Genomic DNA, 23,131 nt, shown 5'->3' with positions numbered 1-23,131 from the left:
AATGTACTTATGTAAACTTTTCACACACTTCCATTGTTACTTAAAAGAATAACCAAAATAATTAGTTATCCAGACTTGGATATTCAGGAGATATTTTCTGAAATGAATGAAATGAACTTGTCACTACAAGGAAAACAAGTGACAGTATTTGTTTCCAGTGGTAAAATGTAAGCTTTTAAACAAAATTAGAATTTTAGAAGGCTTTTATCTGGCTCTATTAGCCTGACAGCTTCCAAATACTTAAAAACTTTTCACATTATATCAGTGATGACAAAAAGCCATTGTTTAATGTTGTGTAAATATTTGTGCCAATATTTGGAAGAACTGCATAACTAAGTGAAATAATATTTTCAAAAATGACCAATGCACAATGTACAAAAATTTAAAAATTTCAGTTTTAATTTCTAATATGATAAATACAAATAAATGTAATCCACATGCACAGACCTTCTTTGGGATCCTCAATAATTTTTAAGAGTATAAAAATGTCTCCAGACCATGAAGTTTGAGAACCACCACTGAAGGATAAATAACTATGGTACTGTTTTTATGAACCAAGAATTATAACATGAAAGAACAATGACACCAGCAGAGAGAATAGTTAGAACCCCAATCTTGTTTTTTAAAAACTATTAACCACTGAAAGGATCATTGGAAAAACAGTGATTCTAGGAGTAGGGCAGGGAATTACAAGGACACCCTAGGAAATCTTTTTATGATAATAAAAAGCACAAAAGTGCTCAAAGGTTAATCAAGGCATGTTAAAAAAATTAAAAAACCCTTGTGAAATACTGTAAAGAGGTTTACACTTTTAAATTTAGGATGATTTAAATAAAAAAGAATGTTTTCTTTTTGTAAAAATGTACATTATGTATATTTTACTTTTAAACTTTACACATCATTATAAATAAAAATCAATTTTATTCAACAGAGAAAAAAATTCATTTTCTACCACTAGCAGAATTACACTACTCCTCCCTACTCTGAAAAGATGATATTTAAAAGGAAAGAATTAAGCTTTTACCCAGCCTTTTTAGGAAGAACTATAGTTCCTCCCCAGATGTTAAGGAAAAGCTCTTCCTTGCTGAAGAATCCCAGCTACTAAATGTATAAGGAATAACATAAATTGAAAAACACTATTTCCTAACCTCTAATTAAATAATTGATTCAAGTAAATATCAATTGATGTTAAAATAGTTAGTGAAAGACTGGTAAATTGGATATTTTCACATCCCAAAAGATTGTCCCCAGATTACCTGCTAATTGCAAATGGGAAAACGGACCATTTTAATGAAGTGATCTAGTGGTTAGCATCTTAACCAAGTGATCAAATCATCTGACACAGTGTGCCCCTAATGCAAACATGTACACAGAACTTCTATGAGGCATTCTTGCCAAAAATGCATAACCCAATCCTAAATAAGTCTTTGATCCAAATAGGGAATAGAACAAAAAGTTAAATGATACTACAAGCAAACAAACAAATCCAGACTGTAGGACAGTCTACAAAACAACTGGCTTGGTAATTTAAAAGTGCTACTGTATAAAAAATAAATAACTATAAAAAAGCTAAGAAGACCACTGTAGATTAGATTATATCAGATATTAGGCAACTTTCTTTGGTGATGATGGCTCTGTGGTTATACAATTATGAAATGTCAGATCTAAAACTAACACTCAAATTTTTTTTGTGTATGTGTTTTTTTAAAAAAATATTTTTATTGATTTCAGAGAGGAAGGGAGAGGGAGAGAGAAACAGAAACATCAACGATGAGAGAGAATCATTGATCAGCTGCCTCCTGCATGCCCCATAATGGGGATCGAGTCCACAACCCAGGCATGTGCCCCAACTGGGAACCGTGACCTCCTGGTTCATAGGTTGACACTCAACCACTGAGCCATTGCAGCTGGACAACGCTCAAATGTTTTAACACAAACATATCCCAATAGATCTATCACTACATATGTCCACATATACTATATAATAAAAGAGTAATATGCAAATTAACCATCACTCCACTACACCAAGCCACGCCCACCAGCCAATCAGGAGTGAATATGCAAATAAACCCAACCAAGATGGCTATGGCCACAGAGAGCAGGAGGGAGGCTTGGATTTCCCTGGCAATGGAGGAAGCCAAGCTTTCTGCCTGCCCTTGCCAGCCTAGGCCTCCACTCAGGGCTACAAAGTTTCAGTGATAGAAGATACATAAAACCAAACAGAAATGGCAGCAGCCACGGAGCTGGAAAGAGCAGGAGGCTAGGGTTGCCCCCGGTGATGGAGGAGGCCAAGCTTTCCGCACACCCTGGCCGGCCCAGGCCTCCGCCTAAGGCTACAAAGTTTCAATTATAGAAGATACATAAATCCCCCCAAAAATGGCTGCCGCCACTGAGCAAGCAGAAGGCTTGGCTCCGCTCCAGGCTACAAAGTTTCAAATGTAGAAGATAAATAAACCCCAGATACCAGGGCCTCTGCTTGGGTTGCCAGGGGGCGTGGCCGGCCTGCAAACCACCACAGGCCCCTCACCCAGGCTGCCTCACGCCCCAAGGGAACCCCCACCCTGATCCAGGACACCCTTCAGGGCAAACCATTGGCCCCCACCCATGCACCAGGCCTCTATCCTACCTAATAAAAGAGTAATATGCAGATTGACCATCACTTCAACACACAAGATGGCTGCCCCCATGTGGTCAAAGATCCTGCCCCCATGTGGACACAAGATGGCCACCACAAGATGGCCAGCAAGGGAGGGCAGTTGGGAGGGACCAGGCCTGCAAGGGAGGGCAGTTGTGGGTGATCAGGCCAGCAGGGAAGGGCAGTTGGGAGGGACCAGGCCTGCAGGGGAGGGTAGTTGGGGGCAATCAGGCCGGCAGAGGAGCAGTTAGGTGTCAATCAGGCTGGCAAGGGAGCAGTTAGGGGGCAATCAGGCAAGCAGGCGAGCGGTTAGGAGCCAGCGGTCCCGGATTGTGAGAGGGATGTCTGACTGCAGGTTTAGGCCCGATCCCTAAACCTGTAGTCAGACATAGCCTGAGGGGTCCCAGATTGGAGAGGGTGCAGGCTGGGCTGAGGGACACCCTCCCCAGTGAACAAATTTCATGCACTGAGCCACTAGTTATCTATATAATCAAAAGAGGTAAAAAAATAACTATAAGAATATTATAGATAGTACCTATAGAGAGGGAAAATATGGATAAAAAGCAAATTTTACCATCTGGAGTGCTTTTTGAAGCCTTTAAGGATTTTTCTTGATTTTCTATTATCCTGTCAAATTCATTTGACAAGTTCCTTTTGATTGGGGGCTCTCCTAAAAAAAATTTTCATACAGGTTTTCAAAAGCAAATAATAAAAAAGCCTATAGTCCATTTTTAAAAGCTAAAGTACTGACTCTTACAATATATTCAGCAAAAAGTACATAATTATAATTTAAATAGCGACCATTCTATTTTGAACGATAATATTCATTTTTCAATATCAATTTAATTTCTATTATTTTTTGACCATTTAAAATACCACTATTTAATTGGGTCTAGGGATAAACAGACATTACCCAATACCACAGATAAACTATTTTTTAATAAACTAGAACTGAATGTAATTCTAGGTTCACTGGCAATAAAGACAAACAAAATCTCTTCAAATAAATGTTTTATTCCTGCATTAAACTCAAGAGGAATTTATTACATAGGTCACTGAATTAGAGTCAGTGAGTAGGAGAAAAGATTTTTAAAATTACCAAAATTATGTTAAAATATTAGAAGTAATACTTATTAAAAAAATTCTACAAAGGCTGAAAGTAAAATTAAACCATGATCCTAGATATGCATTTCCATGCCATATGGATAATATGTGGTAACAGGTGCTTTGGTTTTTGATGCTTTATTAAAGGGAATAAATTTGTAATATTTAATAAGTAACAATATCCATTCAGGGCTTTACCAAATGTTAGATTATAATGTGATTTAATTGTTTAACAGGGACCTGTATTAGTCAAATAACCAGAAGCTGATTAAGCTGTATATATTTGCATATCCTATGTAATAAAGAGGTAATATGCAAACTGACCATCACACCCTCACAAGATGGCGGCCTACGACCAGGCTAGCAGGGGTGTTAGTGAGGGACCACCAAATGATTGAACAAGCAGGCTGCGTGGGGCGACCAGTGGGCAGGGGGGTTAGTGAGGGACAACCAAATGACTGAACAAGCAGGCTGTGTGGGGCGACCAGGCCGGCAGGGGGGTTAGTGAGGGACGACCAAACGACTGAACAAGCAGGTTGCGTGGGGTGACTAGGCCGTCAGGGGAGCTGGTGAGGGACGACCAAACGACTGAACAAGCAGGCTACGTGGGGCGACCAGGCCAGCAGGGGGGTTAGTGAGGGACGACCAAATGACTGAACAAGCAGGCTGCATGGGGCATCTAGTCCAGCAGGGGTGTTAGTGAGGGACAACCAAACAACTGAACAACAGGCTGCATGGGGCGTCCAGTGCAGCAGGGGGGTTAGTGATGGACAACCAAATGACTAAACAGCAGTCTGCATGGGGCGACCAGGCTGAAGGGGGGGGGGGGGGCATGAGGGGCAACCAGGCTGGCGGGGGGGTGCAGTTGGGGGCGACTAGGCCAGCAGGGGGAAGTTGGGGGTGATTAGGCTGGCAGGGGGGGCCGTGAGGGGCGATCAGGGCAGAATGGGGGGCAGTTGGGAGCAACCAGGTCGGCAAGGGGGGGAGTAAGAGGCAACCAGGCCAGTGGGGAGGGCAGTTAGGGGTGACCAGGCCAGCGGGGGGGGGGGTGCAGTTGGGGGCGACCAGGCCAATGGGGGGGCAGTTGGGGGCAATTAGGCTGGCGGGGGGGAAATGAGGGGTGACTAGGCCCATGGGGGGGGCAGTTGGGGGCGACCAGGCCAACAGGGAGGGGGAAGTTGGGAGTGACCAGGCCGGCGCGGGGGGGGGGGGGCAATTGGGGTGACCAGACAGGAGGCAGGTGAGCGATTTAGGAGCCAGCAGTCCAGGATTGTGAGAGGGAAGTCCAACTGTAGGTTTAGGACCGATCGTCGGACATCCCTCAAGGGGTCCCAGATTGGAGAGGGTGCAGGCTGGGCTGAGGGGACCCCCGCCCCCATGCACGAATTTTGTGCACCAGGCCTCTAGTAAATATATAACAGAGGTTAGTCCCTCACTAACCCCCCTGATGCTGTTGAGAATATTTATTAAAAGTTGTTTTTTTTCTCCTGAGCTAACGGCCAACCCATTTTAGTATACACATGAACAAAATGGGTTCCAATAAATAAAGCCATTATTTTCCATAAAAGAATTATGAGTATCTTTAATCATCTCTGCACTTCAGCATTCTGCACTAGACAAGAGCAATAGTTCAAGGTAAGTATTATAAACGTAACACTCTGCCCATAACTTAAACTTGGTATAGAAAGAGGCCTAGATAACACTTGATTAAGCAAATCTGTATTCACCAAGATAACTCAGGGTCAAAAGGCACCAAGGGGAAGAATGAACTGACTGGCTTCGGTGTCATTCTCTGTATGAAGATACTGGACAAAAAGACTTGTAATAACTATTCTGAGTCTATAGGTTTTTTTTAAAGGAGCTAGTTATTGAAGATCAACTACTTAAAATGATCAAGAGATTAAATTACTTAATATTATTCTTAGTCAGAGATACCAACAGAAAAAAAATCATATCTAATTATCCTAATAGTTAAACAAACTTGTTATAAGTTAGAATATAGTCCAAATGCCACTAAGACCAGAATACTGATTTTAAAACACTTCCTAGATTAAAAAAAAAAAAAAAAGCAAGCTAACACCTATAACTAGAAACCAGTCTCTTCCCGCGCCCCGCCCCCCCCCGCCCCCAACTGTGCAACACGTTTCAATACTTGCAGTCTAGCGGGCTGATGCCAGGCAATGGTTCGAGGCCAGTTTGCTCTGGCATGGGACACTATAAGAGACTCAGGGGGCCAGGCCTGCAAACCAATCTTTTAAGTTAATAATAGCCAGAATCTGAACCTCTGCTATCTATATTTATGAAAACAGTTAATAAGTTGTATTATACAGGCTGTTATAACATGAAGATAAGAGTTTCAGCCCTAGCTGGTTTTGCTCAGTGGATAGAGCATCAGCCTGCAAACTGAAGGGACCTGGGTTCGATTCCAGTAAAAGGCACATGCTCGGGTTGCAGGCTCAATCCTCAGTAGGGGGCATGCAGAAGGCAGCGAATCAATAATTCTTTCTCATCATTGATGTTTCTATCTCTCTCTCCCTCTCCCTTCCTCGCTGAAATCGATAAAAACATTTTAAAAAAGCTTCAACTTTCCTAGAGAAATTCAAACTTTTAACAGTAATTTCTCAATTATAACTATATTAATGTCTAAAAATATACTAAGAACTTCAAAACACAATTTATTAGTATACAAACTCAAAGATATCAAGAGTGAAGTCACATCTCATTGGTAATGGTCAGTTTGCATATTACCTCTGGAAAAACATGTTTAGTGTATAATACCCTAATTGCTATAAGCTAGGACACCAGGATTAATAAGACTTAATTTTAAAAGTGACTGGCAAACTAAAAGGGAAAAAGATACTTACCACTCAAGAAAAGTGCATCTCCTCTTCTTTTTCTAATTCCTGAATTTAACAAAGCCATTTTCTTGTTTTGGCAGGTGAGAAGAAAGTGTTCAGGATGATTAAGCAGTTCAGAATCTGTCAGATCACCATCTTCCATAAAAGCTTTGGCAATCTCCACTGCTTCTGTTTCAAAATAGTTTTCTGGATCTTTGGAATAAGTAGAACAAATTTCTGTATTTGTTGTAATGGGAAGATTAGGATAAGTTTCAGGTTTCACAATTTCCATTTTTATGTTTTTAGATAAAGCTTGTTCTTGTCCCAAAACATGACTGCTCCCAACAAGTGATACTTTGCTCCCTAATACCAATGGTTGTTCATCCTGCTTAAACTGAGAGAGACATGGAGAAGTTTCAAGAGAGTGAGTATTTTCTGAAAAATCACTTCTAATGTTACAGTTATTTGATAATTTAAATTCTTTATTGCAGGCCTTTTCCATTTTGCAGCTTGCAGAGTGTTCTGGAGTTCTCTTATCAATACAGGAGAGAGGAAGTACTTTTGACACATCTTGTCCAGATGTAGGTGAATTCTGAAGACCATATTCAGTTCTGAGTGAATCAAAGTCCTCAAACATCCCCTTAACTTTGTTTAAGGAACTCTCTGAAACTGGAACCTGTTTTCCACTTGCTGTACTAAATCCAGAGAAAACAGGTGATGGCAAATTTGGGGGGATATGTATCATAGTATTTTCTTCTCTTGTGAGCCTGTCTGAATGTTCTTTATTAGGTTCAAATGATACTTTGGAAAAGAGCTGCTTGGCACTCTCTTCTAGCTTAGAAAAGATGCACCTGGTCTTCTGTAAGGCAGCATCTGACACTTGGACACATTTCCCACTTGCTGTGCTAAAAATCCCACAAGCATTAGAGACTGTATTAAATTTACAAGCAGCAGAAGCTTTCAAATTACTCTGGCAAGGTAACATTTCAGAAACTGTCTCTGATCTAGACATACTTTGGCCATGTTGTAAAATTTGTTCACTCTGAATGCCAGTAAAAACCTTATATGAATGCATGTTATGCTCTTCACTATGTAGAGAGTTAGGAAAAATAAAATCCTCCGAATCACCCAACACCTCATGATAACTTGTCAAAGTTTTCATATGGCCAGTGCCTGATTTATTCTCTGTGCTTATCCTAATGACCTTGGTGCAGTTGTCTGCAAATCTCTCTCTCTCTTTCATTCCATGTGAAACACACACCATTTGACCACTTGCTGTACTGAATGCAGGAGACTGTATCTCAAAATTATTTGAATCAGATATGGCCACTTCCAGGGCTGTGTTTTTATTTTTGTATGGTGAAGAGTTAGTAAAAAATTTCTGAACACAAGTATCTTCATTTACAGTTTGTCGGTGTGTGTTTGCTTCTCTCATGGTGGCTTTTACTTCAGAAAAATTAGTGTGTGTTTTTTCTTTGACATTCTTCACTATTGGCTCAATACCAAAATTATCCATTTTATTTTTAGAGAGCGATTTTAATTTATCATATATCTCATTGGAATGACAAAAATCAGAGTGATCTGAATTGCGATTAGACATGCTACTGTTACTTAAGTAAGTTGAATCTTGTTTTTCAGAGAAATGATTTTTGTCTTTTTCAATTACGTGATTTCCACATGAAGGATTTTCTACATAATCCTCAGGATTGTCTTTTAAACATGTAACTTTGGCAGCATTTATTTTTTCTGGTTGATCATCCAATTCTTCTTCAAGTAGTGAAGCCTGATTCACAGAAAATTTTCTATCATGTCCTGTGTAAAATGCTACAGCAGAATTTTTAATGGCTGAACAAGTGAATTGACTTCTGTAGCAAGTTGTAGGACTTTTTGCTGTTTCTTTTTCTATGTTTCCAATTTTTAGATCAACACTACTTGACATTTTGAAATTTCCAGTTTGCCTGTATAAATTATCACTTAGGAGCCTGGGTAGCATAGCAAACTCATTAGAAACAAGTTTTCTCTCCTTTAGAGAATTCTGCATTTCTTCATACATTGGAGCAGTTGTTATTTCACCAGTCTCATATGCTAATGGAAACCCTACTTTACATTCTTCTCTGTCCTTTGGCACTTTTACTCTTCGATGACTATAATTAGTGGTTTCACTATCTTCCTTTTTTTCATCAAAAAGATTTTTCACTTTTTCCAGATATTCCTTTGCAACTTTTACCTTTTTCCCACTAGCTGTATGAAAACCCAACATAGTAGGTTCTTTGAACTTTTTGATTTCACATTCTGGTTCTGTTTGGAGAGTCAGCAATTGATTTTCAATACCAACCAAGTCACTTTCTTTCAATGTTTTGTCTTTAACCATATCTGTGTACTCATAACTTGAAATATCTATTTTGCTGACATTTATTCCAGAAAGTAATTCAGAATTCAAGGCATCTGAAAAGTTATTCAATTCTTCTTCTGCATATTTTTGATAAAAGAAATTCATAGCTTTATTTAATGAATCTTTGGAGACTCTGACATTTTTCCCACTTGCAGTCTTAAAGGATACATCGAAAATATCAAAATCTTTTATGTTTTGCCCCATCTTACTAGCAGTTAACCGCTGTTTATTTGACGTATGAACATGACATATTTCTTCAGCTTTCACAACTTCCAAACAAGTTAAATCTGATACACCTTCTTTGACTTGAGTGTTTCCTCCATTCATAAACTGGCCAGATGATTTTAGATGTATGTTGTGCTGATCAATAAAAAATGGCAAGCCATTTTCGTCTTTATAAACACAAATTGTATCATTTTTATTTAAATCATTGCTATCAGATTCTCCTAAGTTATAAATATTTCTACAGGCACCAATAGATTTATCTTCACTTTCTGTGTTTTTCTTCTGGTCTTCAGTATTTTCTTCAACAAAGATACCAGCAGCCATCTCAATATTATTTTGTTGTATTAGTTGGTATTTATTGTTTTTTTCATTAAAATTTTTATCATTGTTACGATTTTCCATCTGAAACACTGAAACAACAGTATCATTACATTTACTTGAAGAGAAATTTCTTGGATCTACTTCTGTAGAAGTTCCCTCACTAATATTCTCAATGTCACTGAACAGCCTCACAGCTCTTTGCAGTGCTTCACTAGAAACATTCAGTTTTGTGCCACGAGCAGAGTAAAAGCCTCTAAACTCCACTTCATTTTTATCTGTTAAATACCCAGCAGCATTTTTGTTATAGCTTGTTTTCAATGAGCAAGCAGACTTTTGCTTATCTTCAAACTTCCTGCTGCTATCCATGAGAGGAGGATCAACACCTTCCCATTCCTCAGAAGTGGTATGCAAGGCAGGCATCTGGTTTTCAGGAATTTCAAGTGGGTTATTCTGCATTATGTGGCTTGGTTTTCTAAACTGTGTAAATTCAAACTGACTTCCTGATTCTTCCAATATAGTAGAAAGTTCTGTAATTTCTGCCTTTTGGCTAGGTGTTAAGTTATAGTTTGAATTAAAATCTCGCTTCAAAGACAAAGTTGGAGGAGTTGTGTGACTTTCACTATCAGACACAAGTGCACTACTCTGCTCACACCCAGATGCAGTATCAGTTGACTGGCCATCAAGTGGGTGAGGTTTGCTTAGTTTCTTTTGATTTTCTAACAATGAGGTACTTACAATTTCTATACAGGCTAAGGTAGTAGTAAAATGTTCTTCAATATCTTTGAAGAACACTTTGCTTTTCTTAATGTTGTATTCAGAGAGTTTTATGTCTTTATTAGAAGCTGTTCTGAAGCCCTGTCCAAAACTGTGATTTGAAATGGAATCTGAAAGTTCTGCCCATGTGTCCATGTAATCATTATTTTGGTTTGATTTCTTATCTATATCTAAGGTCATGTCTGACTTTGAATCTTCACCTAGAATCATTTGCTGCATTACATTTTTTCTGTTCTCTGTAAGATCATGGGCTACATTTGATGAATCAAAATCTTCTGTAATTGACACTTTGGCTACTTGTTTTTCATCGGTGCCTGTATCTACTACCATGATAGGGTGCTTGACAATAGGTTCTCTGACACAACTGACGTCTGCCTCTTGAAGTTCCTCATTATTTTCTAACAAAGGAATATTCCATTCATCAGTTATTTCAAAGACAAAATCCTTATTATCTTGGAAAAGTTCTCCAGAGTTTGAATTCACAGTTATTTTTGAAATTGAAGTAGTCTTTTCTTGAACTTTTTGGGTTACTGTGAGATTTGTAGTTTGGTTTAATTGTACCTTCAGAGAAGGTGATGCTACTATTATGTATTTTTCAGGTGACAACAGCTCAGATTTTTTAGAATTTTCATTTAAAACACATATTTCTTGATTATCCATGGGAATATTTTTGGTTAAATTAAAACCAGCTTCAAAATTCTTAAATTTTACTTTCTCTGATGTTTTATTTGATTCTTTTCCTCTAGAAATCACAGCTGAGTTTGATGGAGGATCCTTGGAGCCAGAAGTTAAAATGCTGGTGTTATCAAGGTCATATAAAATGCTTTCCTGGGATTGAAAGTGACTACCACTACATTCCATTTCTGAATGTGGCATTGCAGGGTGAAATGCTACAGGTAAGACCTTTTCTTTTATGTCTAAAATTTGGTATTCTGGATCTTCTTCATAATATTTTTCCTGTAAGCATGACAGATAATCAGTTTCTGTGGTTATAAATGACTGCAGCTTTTCTTTATTAATTTTTGCTTCTTTATAATCAAGATCCTGAGATGTTATTTTATTAGAAGAACTGCTTTCATTATTAGAACATTTTCTCAGAATTCTCCCAAAAGAGCTAGTAAAAGACAAAGTTGGTTCTTCAGAATCATTCTGTAAGCAGTTTTTTTCCACAGAAGAATGCAATAAACCTATGCATAACGAGACAAAGTGACAAAATGAAATTAAAGTACAATCAATCACATTCATTAAATATTTTCTAAAAAGTTAAAAAGGTAGTACCTAAAACAAGAATTACATAGAAAGCAATGAATGTCAGTTTGAAACAGAATTGTAAATATTCTCTATTTGAAGTTATTACATATTCCAACTAAAGATAAATAGGAGCTACTATTTTTTGTAATATATATAAACTTAATCAAAATTAGCACATAGTTCCAAAAAGCAGGTAGCTTAACAAGTAAAATTCAAAGTAATTTTATTGGAAAATAAAATTGCAGAAATACTCATTATTAATATTGGTGTAATAGAAGATGGAAAAGCAAGCACCAGGATTAATTCAGTCTTTCATATTGAAAAACATACAAAAAGTAAAATTTTAAAAATAACTTTAAAAATTGATTTTAGAGAGGAAGGGAGAGGAAGAGGTAGAAACATAAATGATGAGAGAGAATCATAGATCAACTGCTTTCTGCATGACACCCACTGGGGATTGAGCCTGTGAATACCACTACATTCCATTTCTGAATGTGGCATTGAAGGGTGAAACCTGGGCATGTGCCCTGACTAGGAATAGAACCTTGACCTCCTGGTTCATAGGTTGATGCTCAATCACTGAGTCACATTGGCCGGACCAAAAAGTCAATTTTTAAGACCAAGTTCTGCATATGAAGGTCTGAAAGATGACAGTCTCAATTATAAAGGCAAATGAGTTAAACTGCTCGGTTCAGTTAATTTTATTTTTTTAAATGTATTTTTATTGATTCAGAGAGGAAGGGAGAGGGAGAGGAAGAGAAATCTAAATGATTAGAGAGAATCATTGATAGGCTGCCTCCTGCAAGTCCTCCACTGGGGATCAAGCCCACGACCCAGGCATGTGCCCTGACTAGGAATTGAACTGTGACCTCCTGATTCATAGCCAAATGCTCAACCACTGAGCCACCCCAGCCAGCAGCTGTTCAGTTAATTTTAAAGGCTCTCTGAATTTCCTATTAACAAGTCAAAATTATTAATCTCATTTTCATTCATTACAGATCACTACTACATATCAGCTGTTTTATTGGTTTTAACTCTTCATATATAAAGCATTAAAGGCTTTTAAAATAAAAATTAACCCAAATATGCCCTAGCCAGTTTGGCTCAGTGGATGGAGCGTTGGCCTGCGGACTGAAGGGTCCCGGGTTCGATTCTGGTCAAGGGCATGTACCTCGGTTACAGGCACATCCCCAGTAGGAGGTGTGCAGGAGGCAGCTGATCGATGTTTCTCTCTCATTGATGTTTCTAACTCTCTATCCCTCTCCCTTCCTCTCTGTTAAAAAAATCAATAAAATATATTTTTAAAAAAATTAACCCAAATATCAAACAGTTCCTCTGTACTCCAGTTCTACCCAACCTATCACTTGCTGAGATATTCCAACCCAGTAAAATCTTCTCATATGGAACTAAAATTGCCTTTTAAACAGAGTTTAGCTAATGATTAAATGAATTGTTGTTGAAATAAAAAACGAGTTTTACTGTACACACTCTGGGTGCATAGAGAGATAGCAATAAATCTCAGCAATCCCTAAATATTTGAGAAAATTATGTAGCAATAAAAATAAAAATCACTACTTTATTCAACTTAGCATTTTTCCTATTTTTTCAGTTGCTTTAGTGAAAATGCATAGTAAATAGCACATTTTTACAGAATTGCCCAATTTGCATATAATAAACACTGGAAATTAAAGCAGGAATTATGCAGCTGATCTCTTGATGCTTATAAATCACATGCTCTGTCTCAAGAGTGATGATTATACACATACCATGTAAACAGATCCAACAAGTTTGATGAAATGGTTTTGAACATTGGTATCAAAGGCCTAAACAATGTTTAAAATAGAAAATTATAACAATGATAAAAACTTCAATGAAAAAAATAATATATATTGACATTGTCTGATATTGAATACAATTGACCCGTGAACAAAACTGGTTTGAACTGAGCAGGTCCACTTATATGTGGATTTTTTTTTTTCAATAAACATACCATTGGTCTTCCTTATCTCTGGGTTTTGCATCCACAGGTAATAACAAACTATGGATGGAAAACAGTATTTTCCATCTGTGGTTGGGAATCCACAGATGCAGAGAGCTGACTGTATTCATTGTTCTATATGATGCTAATAAGAGGCTAATATATAAATGGTCATCACACTGTGACGCTGTAATTACCAATCTGCAGGGATCTGAGGCTGTGTGGTGCTAGCTGGGGTGGGGGACTTGAGGCTGCGCCCCACCCGGCAGGGCTTGATGGGGGACCTGAGGCTGCGGCCCCACCCGGCAGGGCTTGACGGGGGTGGGACCGGCCGGGTCTCGGTCTGGTGCGATTTCAAGGCACGCATGGGTGGGTGGGGACTTGACTCTGGGTCCCATGGCGCGCCTTAGACTCTGACAGGAGGGAGATTTTCATATACATTTTACTAATTTTCTTTAATCTCTGATACTTCTATTACAGAGAAAGGGCAAATAGCAATAGTAAAATATTTCCTCTAATTAATTCCCTTTTAATGTGCACAAATTTCATGCACCGGGCCACTAGTTTCATATAAGGGACTGACTTGAGAATCTGAAGATTTTGGTAACCTGGAACCAACCCCTGTGCCCCCGTGCCACCCCTCCCCTTCCTCCCCCCTCCCCATCATCCTCCCACTCTCCCTGCAGATATCAAGGATGACTGAGTTTGGGGGAAGTGAAAAGTTATACTCGAATTTCCAACTGCATGGGGATTGGCACCTCTAACTTCCGTGTTATTCAGGGTCAACTGTACAAGATGTAGAGATTTAAAAAAACTACAGAAGGAAAACAGGCAGTATGCTTTTTAAAAAGATGCAAGAGCCCTGGCAAGTGTGGCTCAGTTGGTTGGAGTATTATCCCTTACACTGAAAGGTTGTGGGTTTGATTCCTGGTCAGGGCACATACCCAGGTTGTGGGTTCAATCTCCGGTCAGGTGCATATAGGAGGACACAACCAATTGATGTTTCTCTCTTACATCAATGTTTCTCTTTCCTCTCTCTCTAAAATCAATAATACTATATCCTTGGATTAGGATTAAAAAATATTAAAGAATGAGATTCACATATTCAAATAGGAGAACTTGTCACCATCCATATAACTGTATTATTCACACAAACACACAAAAGGGTACCTGAATCAGCATTTATAACTGTAGATGGTGCTTCAAAAGTGTTTTCTTCAAATTGGGCAGAATAGTTAGTTAGTCCTGATTCTTGATCTTTCTGCATTTTTAGTCCTTGATAAGATGTTTCATCATTTACAGTATAAATAAACTTTTTAGTTTTCTTTCTCAAAGTGGATATTAAACCAGTATTCTTCAAAGCTACAGAAGTATGTTTGATAGTGACTGGACAGCTTCCATTATTAACTGAACTTGTACATAAAGAACTCTCTTTCTGGGAGAAAATAGTACTTATTTCCAATCTACTTTCAGAGGCTTCAGGATCTTTTTTAAAGTTTGGATCAGTCATGTTATTTGAGAAAACTGCACTCAGTGTCTCTTCAGGTGATTCTCTTAACCCGACTCGAGACTTTTTGATACCCTGAAGAGGAGAAGCTACTGTGTGTTTTATCACAAGAGTGGAATCTTCATGCAATTTAAAACACTGTCCTTTATCTCTCTTATTCATGACTGTTTCCTCCTTTAATATCTTCTCTGTCTTTGGTACACTTGAAATATGTGGCAAAGAATTTTCTAAAGTAATAAAGTTGGTACATTCTTTCTCTGTGCCTATGAGGTTTTTTTCAGAATTATTTTGGTCACAAGAAGAATTATGCAGTATTTTCCCTATTTGGGTTCCATTTATACCTGAGAGAGTTAGCTGAGACCATTCAAAGACTGGAGACTGTACACCCTCCTCAGAGATTCTGTCACTTCCATTCTCTAAGTGCTTCTGACTCCTTAATTTTGAATCTAATGGAACACTGTCATTTGGTTCCATTTTGGATATAAACGACTGTTTATTATCTTTTATTTGTTTTTTAGTTTCTTCACATTCATCGGTTTTTGTTTCACCGAAAATATTTTTCCTAGTCTTGCCAGTTTTTATTTTTTGTAGATTTCTTTTTTTATGTTTAGAAACACATAATGAAAAACTATCTTCTTCAGAAATATCTCCAACCTTTTCATGTACTTCATCTTCTGGGACATTTGGCACTGACTTTCCAAAATGGTCTTTGCAGCTACTTACTTTACCCAATGGATTCCCCAATCCTGTTAAAATTTAAAACAGAAGCATATTAATAGCATTTTATAATACAACCATATAATTTATTTGATTGTCACAACCTTTTTCATAGAAATAGTATGTACTGTGTAACACGTAATTGAACCTTTAAGTGGTTTTCCTGAGTACTCGCTATTTTGGGGGGAGCACCCACCCTTCTCCTGTTCTTCTGATAAAGATTAATTTCGATGTACTCAGATTTTAATTCATACTCCAATCACCAATAACCTTTTTTTTTTTACCAGCATTACACAACTAAAATTCACCCAATCTTACTATATATACACAGTTTAATATTCTAAGATTTATCAAACCAGATGGTCCAAATTAATTTTGTGGCCCTACAACAACAGAGAGCAGAATCTGATTTTACACACACACACACACACACACACACACACACACTCACACAGATATCCAATTTTACGCATTTATACAGACATACACACATACTAAGAAAAATGCAATATTGCAATGACACGATTAAGTAATTTTTGGTATATCTGTAACCATAGTTACTCTCTAACTAGAAAAGAAGGCTTTCACATTTTGTTAATTATAAGTATTAATCTTCATCTTTCTGAGTTTTGAGTAATGGGTTTTGTTTTGTTTTTGTGTCAAAACAGTATCTTGAGTAGTCGTCTTAACATGATGCTTTAACAATTTCATGTAAATCAAGTTAGTTTCTCCCTCAATACCTTCAGTGATCAAGAAAGAAGTAATGTGTTTTTTCTTTAAGAGGAACAATACTTCAATGATGTCAATTAAAAACAGTCATTCAAATAAACATAAAAACTTACCATGACTTTTAGCTTCTCTCTGACTTTTTATTTCACTGTTTGGCCCGGAAGGGATAAACCTATCATTTTTCTTCAAACTTTCATCGTGGTCAGAAAAATAGCTTTTCAAAATCTACAAAAGTTTTATATATATATATATATATATATATACATATATATATATATATATATATATATATATTTTAAATATTTTTATTGATTTCAGAGAGGAAGGGAAAGGGAGAGAGAGAGAAACATCAATGATGAGAGAGAATCATTGATTGGCCGCCTCCTACATATCCTCCTCCCCCCACTGGGGATTGAGCCCACAACCCAGGCATGTGCTCTGACAGGGAATAGAACTATGACCTTATGGTTCATAGGTTAATGCTCAACCACTGAACCACACCGGCCAGGCGAAAAGTTACATTTTAAAATTACTAATACATAAACTCTTATTATCCATAAATATTCAACTTCTTCTTAAACAGAGAGACAGCAGAGTTTTTCATAGGAAGTCAAAGAAAATCACATATAGAAATAGGTTTAGAGACTTTCTCAAAGGTTTAGATAAATCATAAATTAAGGAATAAAAAATGCAAGATAAATAATTTTTCAAGGCATCCTAAAATAAGCAATTGCAACAGCATAATCAATTTGTCATATTTACGTACATCAGTAGTATCATTAGGAAATACAGCTGAAGATGCTTCTTCATCTCTGACTGTAAAAGAAAAAATTCAATTGACCTATATCATATTGTACATCATACACTAAAGTTCATATAAAAACTTACATATTTTTTGGACAGACATCAAAAGACACATACATTATTGAAGTAAATGACACATTTGAAACAGAATTAATTGATCTAAATATAGTATTTAGAAAGGTCAAGCAACATAGTGAAAAAGCTATACTCACTTTCTTAGTACCATTCACAAGGTGGTAGGGAATTATGGTTTGGTGATACTGACTTTAAGGTAATACTGTCTGCAAAGACTTTGACAATCAAATGAAACTGTGGGGTCATGACTTGAAAGCTAATGAGTGTAGACTTTAGCATTTATTTAGACAATAATACAGCTTAAAGGCATATTACATGTTAAACACTTCTTAATTTTCAACATGATTTTACCTGTATTATTGTATCTGAGCAACAACAGAGCAAAGTTAAATTTCCAGCTAAAGATGAATCAAAATGGAATGCATTTTTGCTAGAATAAAAAAAATTTCCTGGTTTGCATATAAATTAATCTGACTCCTAAAGAATACCATCTAATGTACTTCTGACTTATAATAGTCTTCACTAAATAGAATAAAACTATTTTGAACTAATACATTTATCAAAGACAGAATTATCTAACCTAATTACTATTTATTTTTTCATATTTTCTTTTTAACAGAAAGCATTAGAGATGATATATCAACATCATCTACCTTCTTATAAAAATTTTTTATAGAATTACCTATGAGTACAGTAGCACTAAGAGTTGGTGGTGTGGCTAAAGAACTTGACCAAGACATATCAGGGTCCACCTCAGCTCCTAGACTTTCGGATATATGTTTCCGTGTCTGACCCTGGAAATAAAGAAAATAGTTTATTTCACAGAAAGACACTGATGAATATTTTTTAAGAATATTTTTCATTCACTTATTTTTTTTCCATTTATCATTTATTGAATGCCTCTGTAAGATCGTAGGTACATATCTGTAAATCTCAGGGCAAAGGTATATCACTGTTGTCACTACATAAAAATAAACTAGGCAGAATATTTACCTTCATAAGCTTTGGTGTATGAAATAAACTTCCACATAGCACTGGGGGTAAAACAAGGAAAAAATTACTGTTTCATTTTTATTAAAATTTAGAATACTTAAAAAATAAAAAGCCTTGGTTTTAATCATACCTGACTTTTCTCTTTGTGGTGTCACATGTGTACACCGTAGAACACCAGGACTAAAACAAAACAAAGCAAATTCCTCAGATTATTTGAGAGAGAACAGAAATGGCAAAAAAAAGAAAAAAGAAAAAAAGAAAAAAAAGTACTAATCTCATAGAAAAAATAAGGAGTCTCAGTCATATCAATTATTAAAATTATATCACTTTGTAATATTTTTATATTACTTTTTAAAAAGTATTATTTCATGAAGAATTAAATAAACACTAAATTGTTTCAAATGCCCATTCAAAGTAATATGTAAAGTACTCATAAATTTCAGCTGCCAGGAATTTTGAGTTAAAAATTATTTTGAATTAAAAATTATTAAGATGAATTGATAACAGCATCATATTCTCTCCAGTGATTCAAAGTATGCAAATAATTTAAATTGATATTTCAAAGGCATTGTTTTTATCATCAGTATTTTTGTTACTTAAAAACTTCATAGAATATATAGAAAAATCAGTGAATTCAACATGATATGAAAAACAAAGTAAATGTTCCTAATGTTGAAATTATTATAGTAAAGCACTCAACCTAAAAGGAGGTTATTTAAAAATAGAAGATCCTCTGTCAGGCTCTTAGCCAAAATATGTGTGAAAATTAGATGCATTTCTATAAAACAAATATCTTATGTAGGTAAATGCTTCATTTAAGATTTCAATATAATAGCTTCATCATACCTTTCACTAAGGCAAGAATTTAGAGGTGGGATGATAACATCATTTGCTTGATCCATATTAGCCTTCATTGTGCAACAACTTTTATATTTACTATTGGTTATATGCTTTCCTGAAAGAGTACAATAATTCAGTGAGGATATATATGCTCTATATTGTGAATTTTCATTCTCTGGAAGTATTTAAAAACAGTCTCATCTATGCCAGTAAGGAGAACATATGGGGAATTCAGTCTGAATTGGCATTTCAGTTTGCCGATTCCTCCCCCAAAGGGATGTCTGCCCCCATTTCAACAACCTTATTAAAAGTATATAATACACATAAGGCATTTTGAATAATTCAATCAAGAAACAACTTTAACCTCAAGGAGTTCAGAATATAGTGGAAAATTTTTTGAAATGTACACCAATAGAAGACAAAGTGGAATGTGCTATGTTCTATTATTAAGTTACAGACAGTACTAAGTTATCATGGAAGATAAGGGTAAAGGAAAAGACTTTTACAGAAAATCACCACGGTACTAAATCTGACCATACGATTTTTCTGCTGAAAACCTTTCAAGACCTTGTTCTCAATAACAAGTTCAAACTTCCTAACTAAAGTCCCTGGTGACAAGGCCTTCACAATCTAATGTTTTAATTTGTACAATGACATTTTTCATACTCTTTTCAGGCTGCACCCAACCACCTGCATATCCTGGAAGAACGGTTTCTCTCAGCCTGGGCCTTTGTACAGACTGTTTCTTTCTCTCTTTATTTCTCTTGATCTAGAATATTCTCTTTCAGGCTCCTATTTTGAAACTACATTCTCCAGAAAACTTTAGTCATCCCTAAGGTGAGACTAAGTGAGTGTCCTCCTATGTGTTCCCTGCAGAGTTTATCATACATTGTTCCCGTTTCCCCTGTTAGACTATGAGTTCCCTGAGGTAGAGATCTTGTCTTACTTATCACAGCATCCTTAGCAACCACAACACAATAATTGCCTGATATGCTCTTTGGCCCCTTGAGTGTTCTAACGCCACTTCTTCAAAATAGACTCGCCCAGGCTGAAAACCGACTTCTGCGCATGGGCCACGAAGTTTCAGTCGCACTGTACGTGTGTGCCCGCACATGGTATTTTGTGGAAGAGCCACACTCAAGGGGCCAAAGAGCCGCATGTGGCTTGCGAGCCGCGGTTTGCCGACCACTGCACTACACCAATACTAGCTGAATGAATTAGCAAGGATTAGAAAAGTGGGTTGTAGATAGCAACACATAATGCTTTCATTCTACATTCTCAGACAACACTGCTCAGATGGCGTTTCCAAAGCTGTATAAGACTCTATCAAATCCAATCTACAGTCTTTCAACATTGCTATTTTTTTGTATCACAAATTGGGCACTTGAAGCACTTATTATTACTCTTCTAAGTTGCTTTTAAAAATAGTTGCTTTAACTGATCCTACCATCTCTAACTTAGAGAAGCTTTGGGGAAAATAAGCCATATCAGTGTTAATAAAGTAAGCAAAGACCAAACTAAAAATTATTTGTAGTAGTATACACAAAACATTGCACTATATTCTCATTTCTCAAGTAACAGGGAGTACACATAATCACTAATAAGCCAAATGTGTAAGTTAAAAACCCCACTTCAACAAAATATCCTCCTTCTCTTATGAAAGTTTTAAAGATGTTAAAAAGTAGCTAAACCTGTATTTTGAAATTTCACCTTCCTATTCACTTTAAAAAGGTCATAATCAGGAAAAAAAAAATGGACTTAAAGAATAAACCAAAGGAGATACTACCACATACTTATTAGAGTGAAAATAGAAAACAGAGAAAACCAAATGCTGGTGAGGATGTGGAGCAAGAGAACTCTCATTCACTGCTGGTGGAAATGCAAAATGGTACAGCCACTTTAGAAGAGTTTGCAGTTTCTTACAAAACTAAATATAATTCTTTTTTAAAAATATATTTTTATTGATTTCAGAGAGGAAGGGAGAGGGGGAGAGAGACAGAAACATCAATGAGAGAGAATCATTGATTGGCTGCCTCCTGCACGCCCCCTACTGGGAATCGAGCCCGCAACCCAGGCCTGTGCCCTTGACTGGAACCGAACCTGGTACCCTTCAGTTCGTAGGCCGACAGTCTATCCACTGAACCAACCAGCTAGAGCCAAAACTAAATATAATTCTAACAAAGGATGCCAAATGTGCTCTTTGGTAAATACTCAAGTGAGTTTAAAACATAGGTCCATGCAAGAATACTACACATGAATGTTTATAGCCACTTTATTCATAATTGCCAAAACTTTGAAGTGACTAAGATATCCTTCAATTGGTGAATGAATAAGCCAACTGGTACATCCATACAATAGAGCATCATTCAGTGATAAAAAAGAAATGAGCTGTCAGGCCATATACATAGATAAATCTTATATTGCTAAGTGAAAGAAGCCAATCTGAAAAGGCTACATACTGTATGATTCCAACTACGTACGTATATGACATTCTGGAAAAGGCAAAACCACAGACAGTAACAAGATCAGTGGTTACCAAGGGTTCAGGGGGCTTGTGGGAGGGTGGTGGTGGTGAATTGGAGCGCAGGGTATTTTTAGGGCAGTGAAACTACTCTGTATGTTACACCATACATATATGGTGTATATATGACATTATACACTTGTCTAAATCCAAAGACCTGTACAAAGAAACCCTAATATAAACAAAGAACTTTAGTTAATAAATTGTCAATACTGGCTCAGCAATAAAAATGCAACTATAAAGCATAAAAGTAAAAAAATGAAGCAGGCAAAAACAAGTACATACCAAAATAAAAATTTCCCAAAAAACTTGAGACTCTCATAAATAAGCTGAATAATGGTAAGATAAATTTGTATTTTATGCAAAAGAAAGGGTTGCTGAGAAGCACAGTTCCTCATGGAACTTCAGGGATAATTCTTTTTAAAAAATAATACACTACATGTTAGAACAAAGTAGGTTAAAAACAGCTTAAGTCTTACATTTCAATACTGAATTTAAAGTGAATTGAAAAGAGAAATGTCTTGAGACTAGTCAACTGAATTATTTATTCTCTATAACTTTAAAAATCTTAGCTTCCTACAGTGAGTCAAGTGGCTGTATTAATTCATCCCTATCCTTCCCTGGTTAAGGATAGACCAATTCCAGCAGATTACATTTAGAGAATAAACCACTGGCTTTATGGGAAACCTTTCAAGTTTTAGTAGATTCAGTATCAACTAATTTAGAGCTTTTCCTGACCACGTTAAGACCTATGGCTGCTCCTTTCATTATGCCCACAACATAGTACTGTATATAAGCTCCTATTGTAACATGTGCCACACCAGTATATTTAGGTATTTTTTCCCGTACAAGACTGATAAAGGACCTTGTAATCACATTAAGGGGTCTGGATTTTATCATGAGGGCAAAGGGGAGGTAATCCACCCTAACTGGTTATGCTCAGTGGTGATTGTCAGCCCGAGACTGAAGGGTCGTGTGTTCAATTCTGGTCAATGGCATATACCTGGGTTGCAGGTTCAATCGCCAGCCCTGGTAGGAGCATGTGCAAAAGGCAACCAATAGATGTGTCTCTGTCTCCCCACTCCTTTCCATTCTCTAAAAAAATAAATCCTATATAATAAAGAGGTAATATGCAAATTAACCCTCATGCCCTTACAAGATGGCTGCCTATGACCAGGCCAGCAGGGGGGTTAGTGAGGGACGACCAAACAACTGAACAAGCAGACTGCATGGGGTGACTAGGCCAGCGGGGGTATGGGGGCCATGAGGGGTGACCAGGCTGGCAGGGGGGGGCAGTTAGGGCAACCAGACCGGCAGGGGGGAGGGCAGTTGGGGGTGACCAAGCCGGCAGAGGGGGCAGTTAGGAGCAAGCAGGCCGGCACGCAGAGGCAGTGAGGGGTGATCAGGGCGGTGGGGGGGTGTAGTTAA

General features: G+C 37.1%; 1 protein-coding gene across 1 annotated transcript in view; it reads right to left on the bottom strand.

Annotated features, from left to right (window-relative positions):
• BRCA2 (BRCA2 DNA repair associated) overlaps window positions 1-23,131 on the bottom strand; it is an 81,098-nt gene that overhangs the window by 53,346 nt on the left and 4,621 nt on the right. The window contains exons 3-11 of the mRNA XM_080662134.1: window positions 19,189-19,297; window positions 18,473-18,522; window positions 18,343-18,383; window positions 18,032-18,143; window positions 17,237-17,286; window positions 16,584-16,695; window positions 14,688-15,770; window positions 6,604-11,475; window positions 3,210-3,305 (exon numbers count right to left, since the gene is read on the bottom strand). Coding sequence (XP_080518260.1) covers window positions 3,210-3,305; window positions 6,604-11,475; window positions 14,688-15,770; window positions 16,584-16,695; window positions 17,237-17,286; window positions 18,032-18,143; window positions 18,343-18,383; window positions 18,473-18,522; window positions 19,189-19,256 — 6,484 coding nt within the window. The 5' untranslated portion in view covers window positions 19,257-19,297. The remainder of the gene's footprint in view (window positions 1-3,209; window positions 3,306-6,603; window positions 11,476-14,687; window positions 15,771-16,583; window positions 16,696-17,236; window positions 17,287-18,031; window positions 18,144-18,342; window positions 18,384-18,472; window positions 18,523-19,188; window positions 19,298-23,131) is intronic.

This window comes from Plecotus auritus, assembly GCF_963455305.1.
Source record: "Plecotus auritus genome assembly, chromosome: 3".
NCBI lineage: Eukaryota > Metazoa > Chordata > Mammalia > Chiroptera > Vespertilionidae > Plecotus > Plecotus auritus.
The sequence above is the reverse complement of the archived record's forward strand: the minus strand, read 5'-3'. Positions and strand labels throughout refer to the sequence as shown.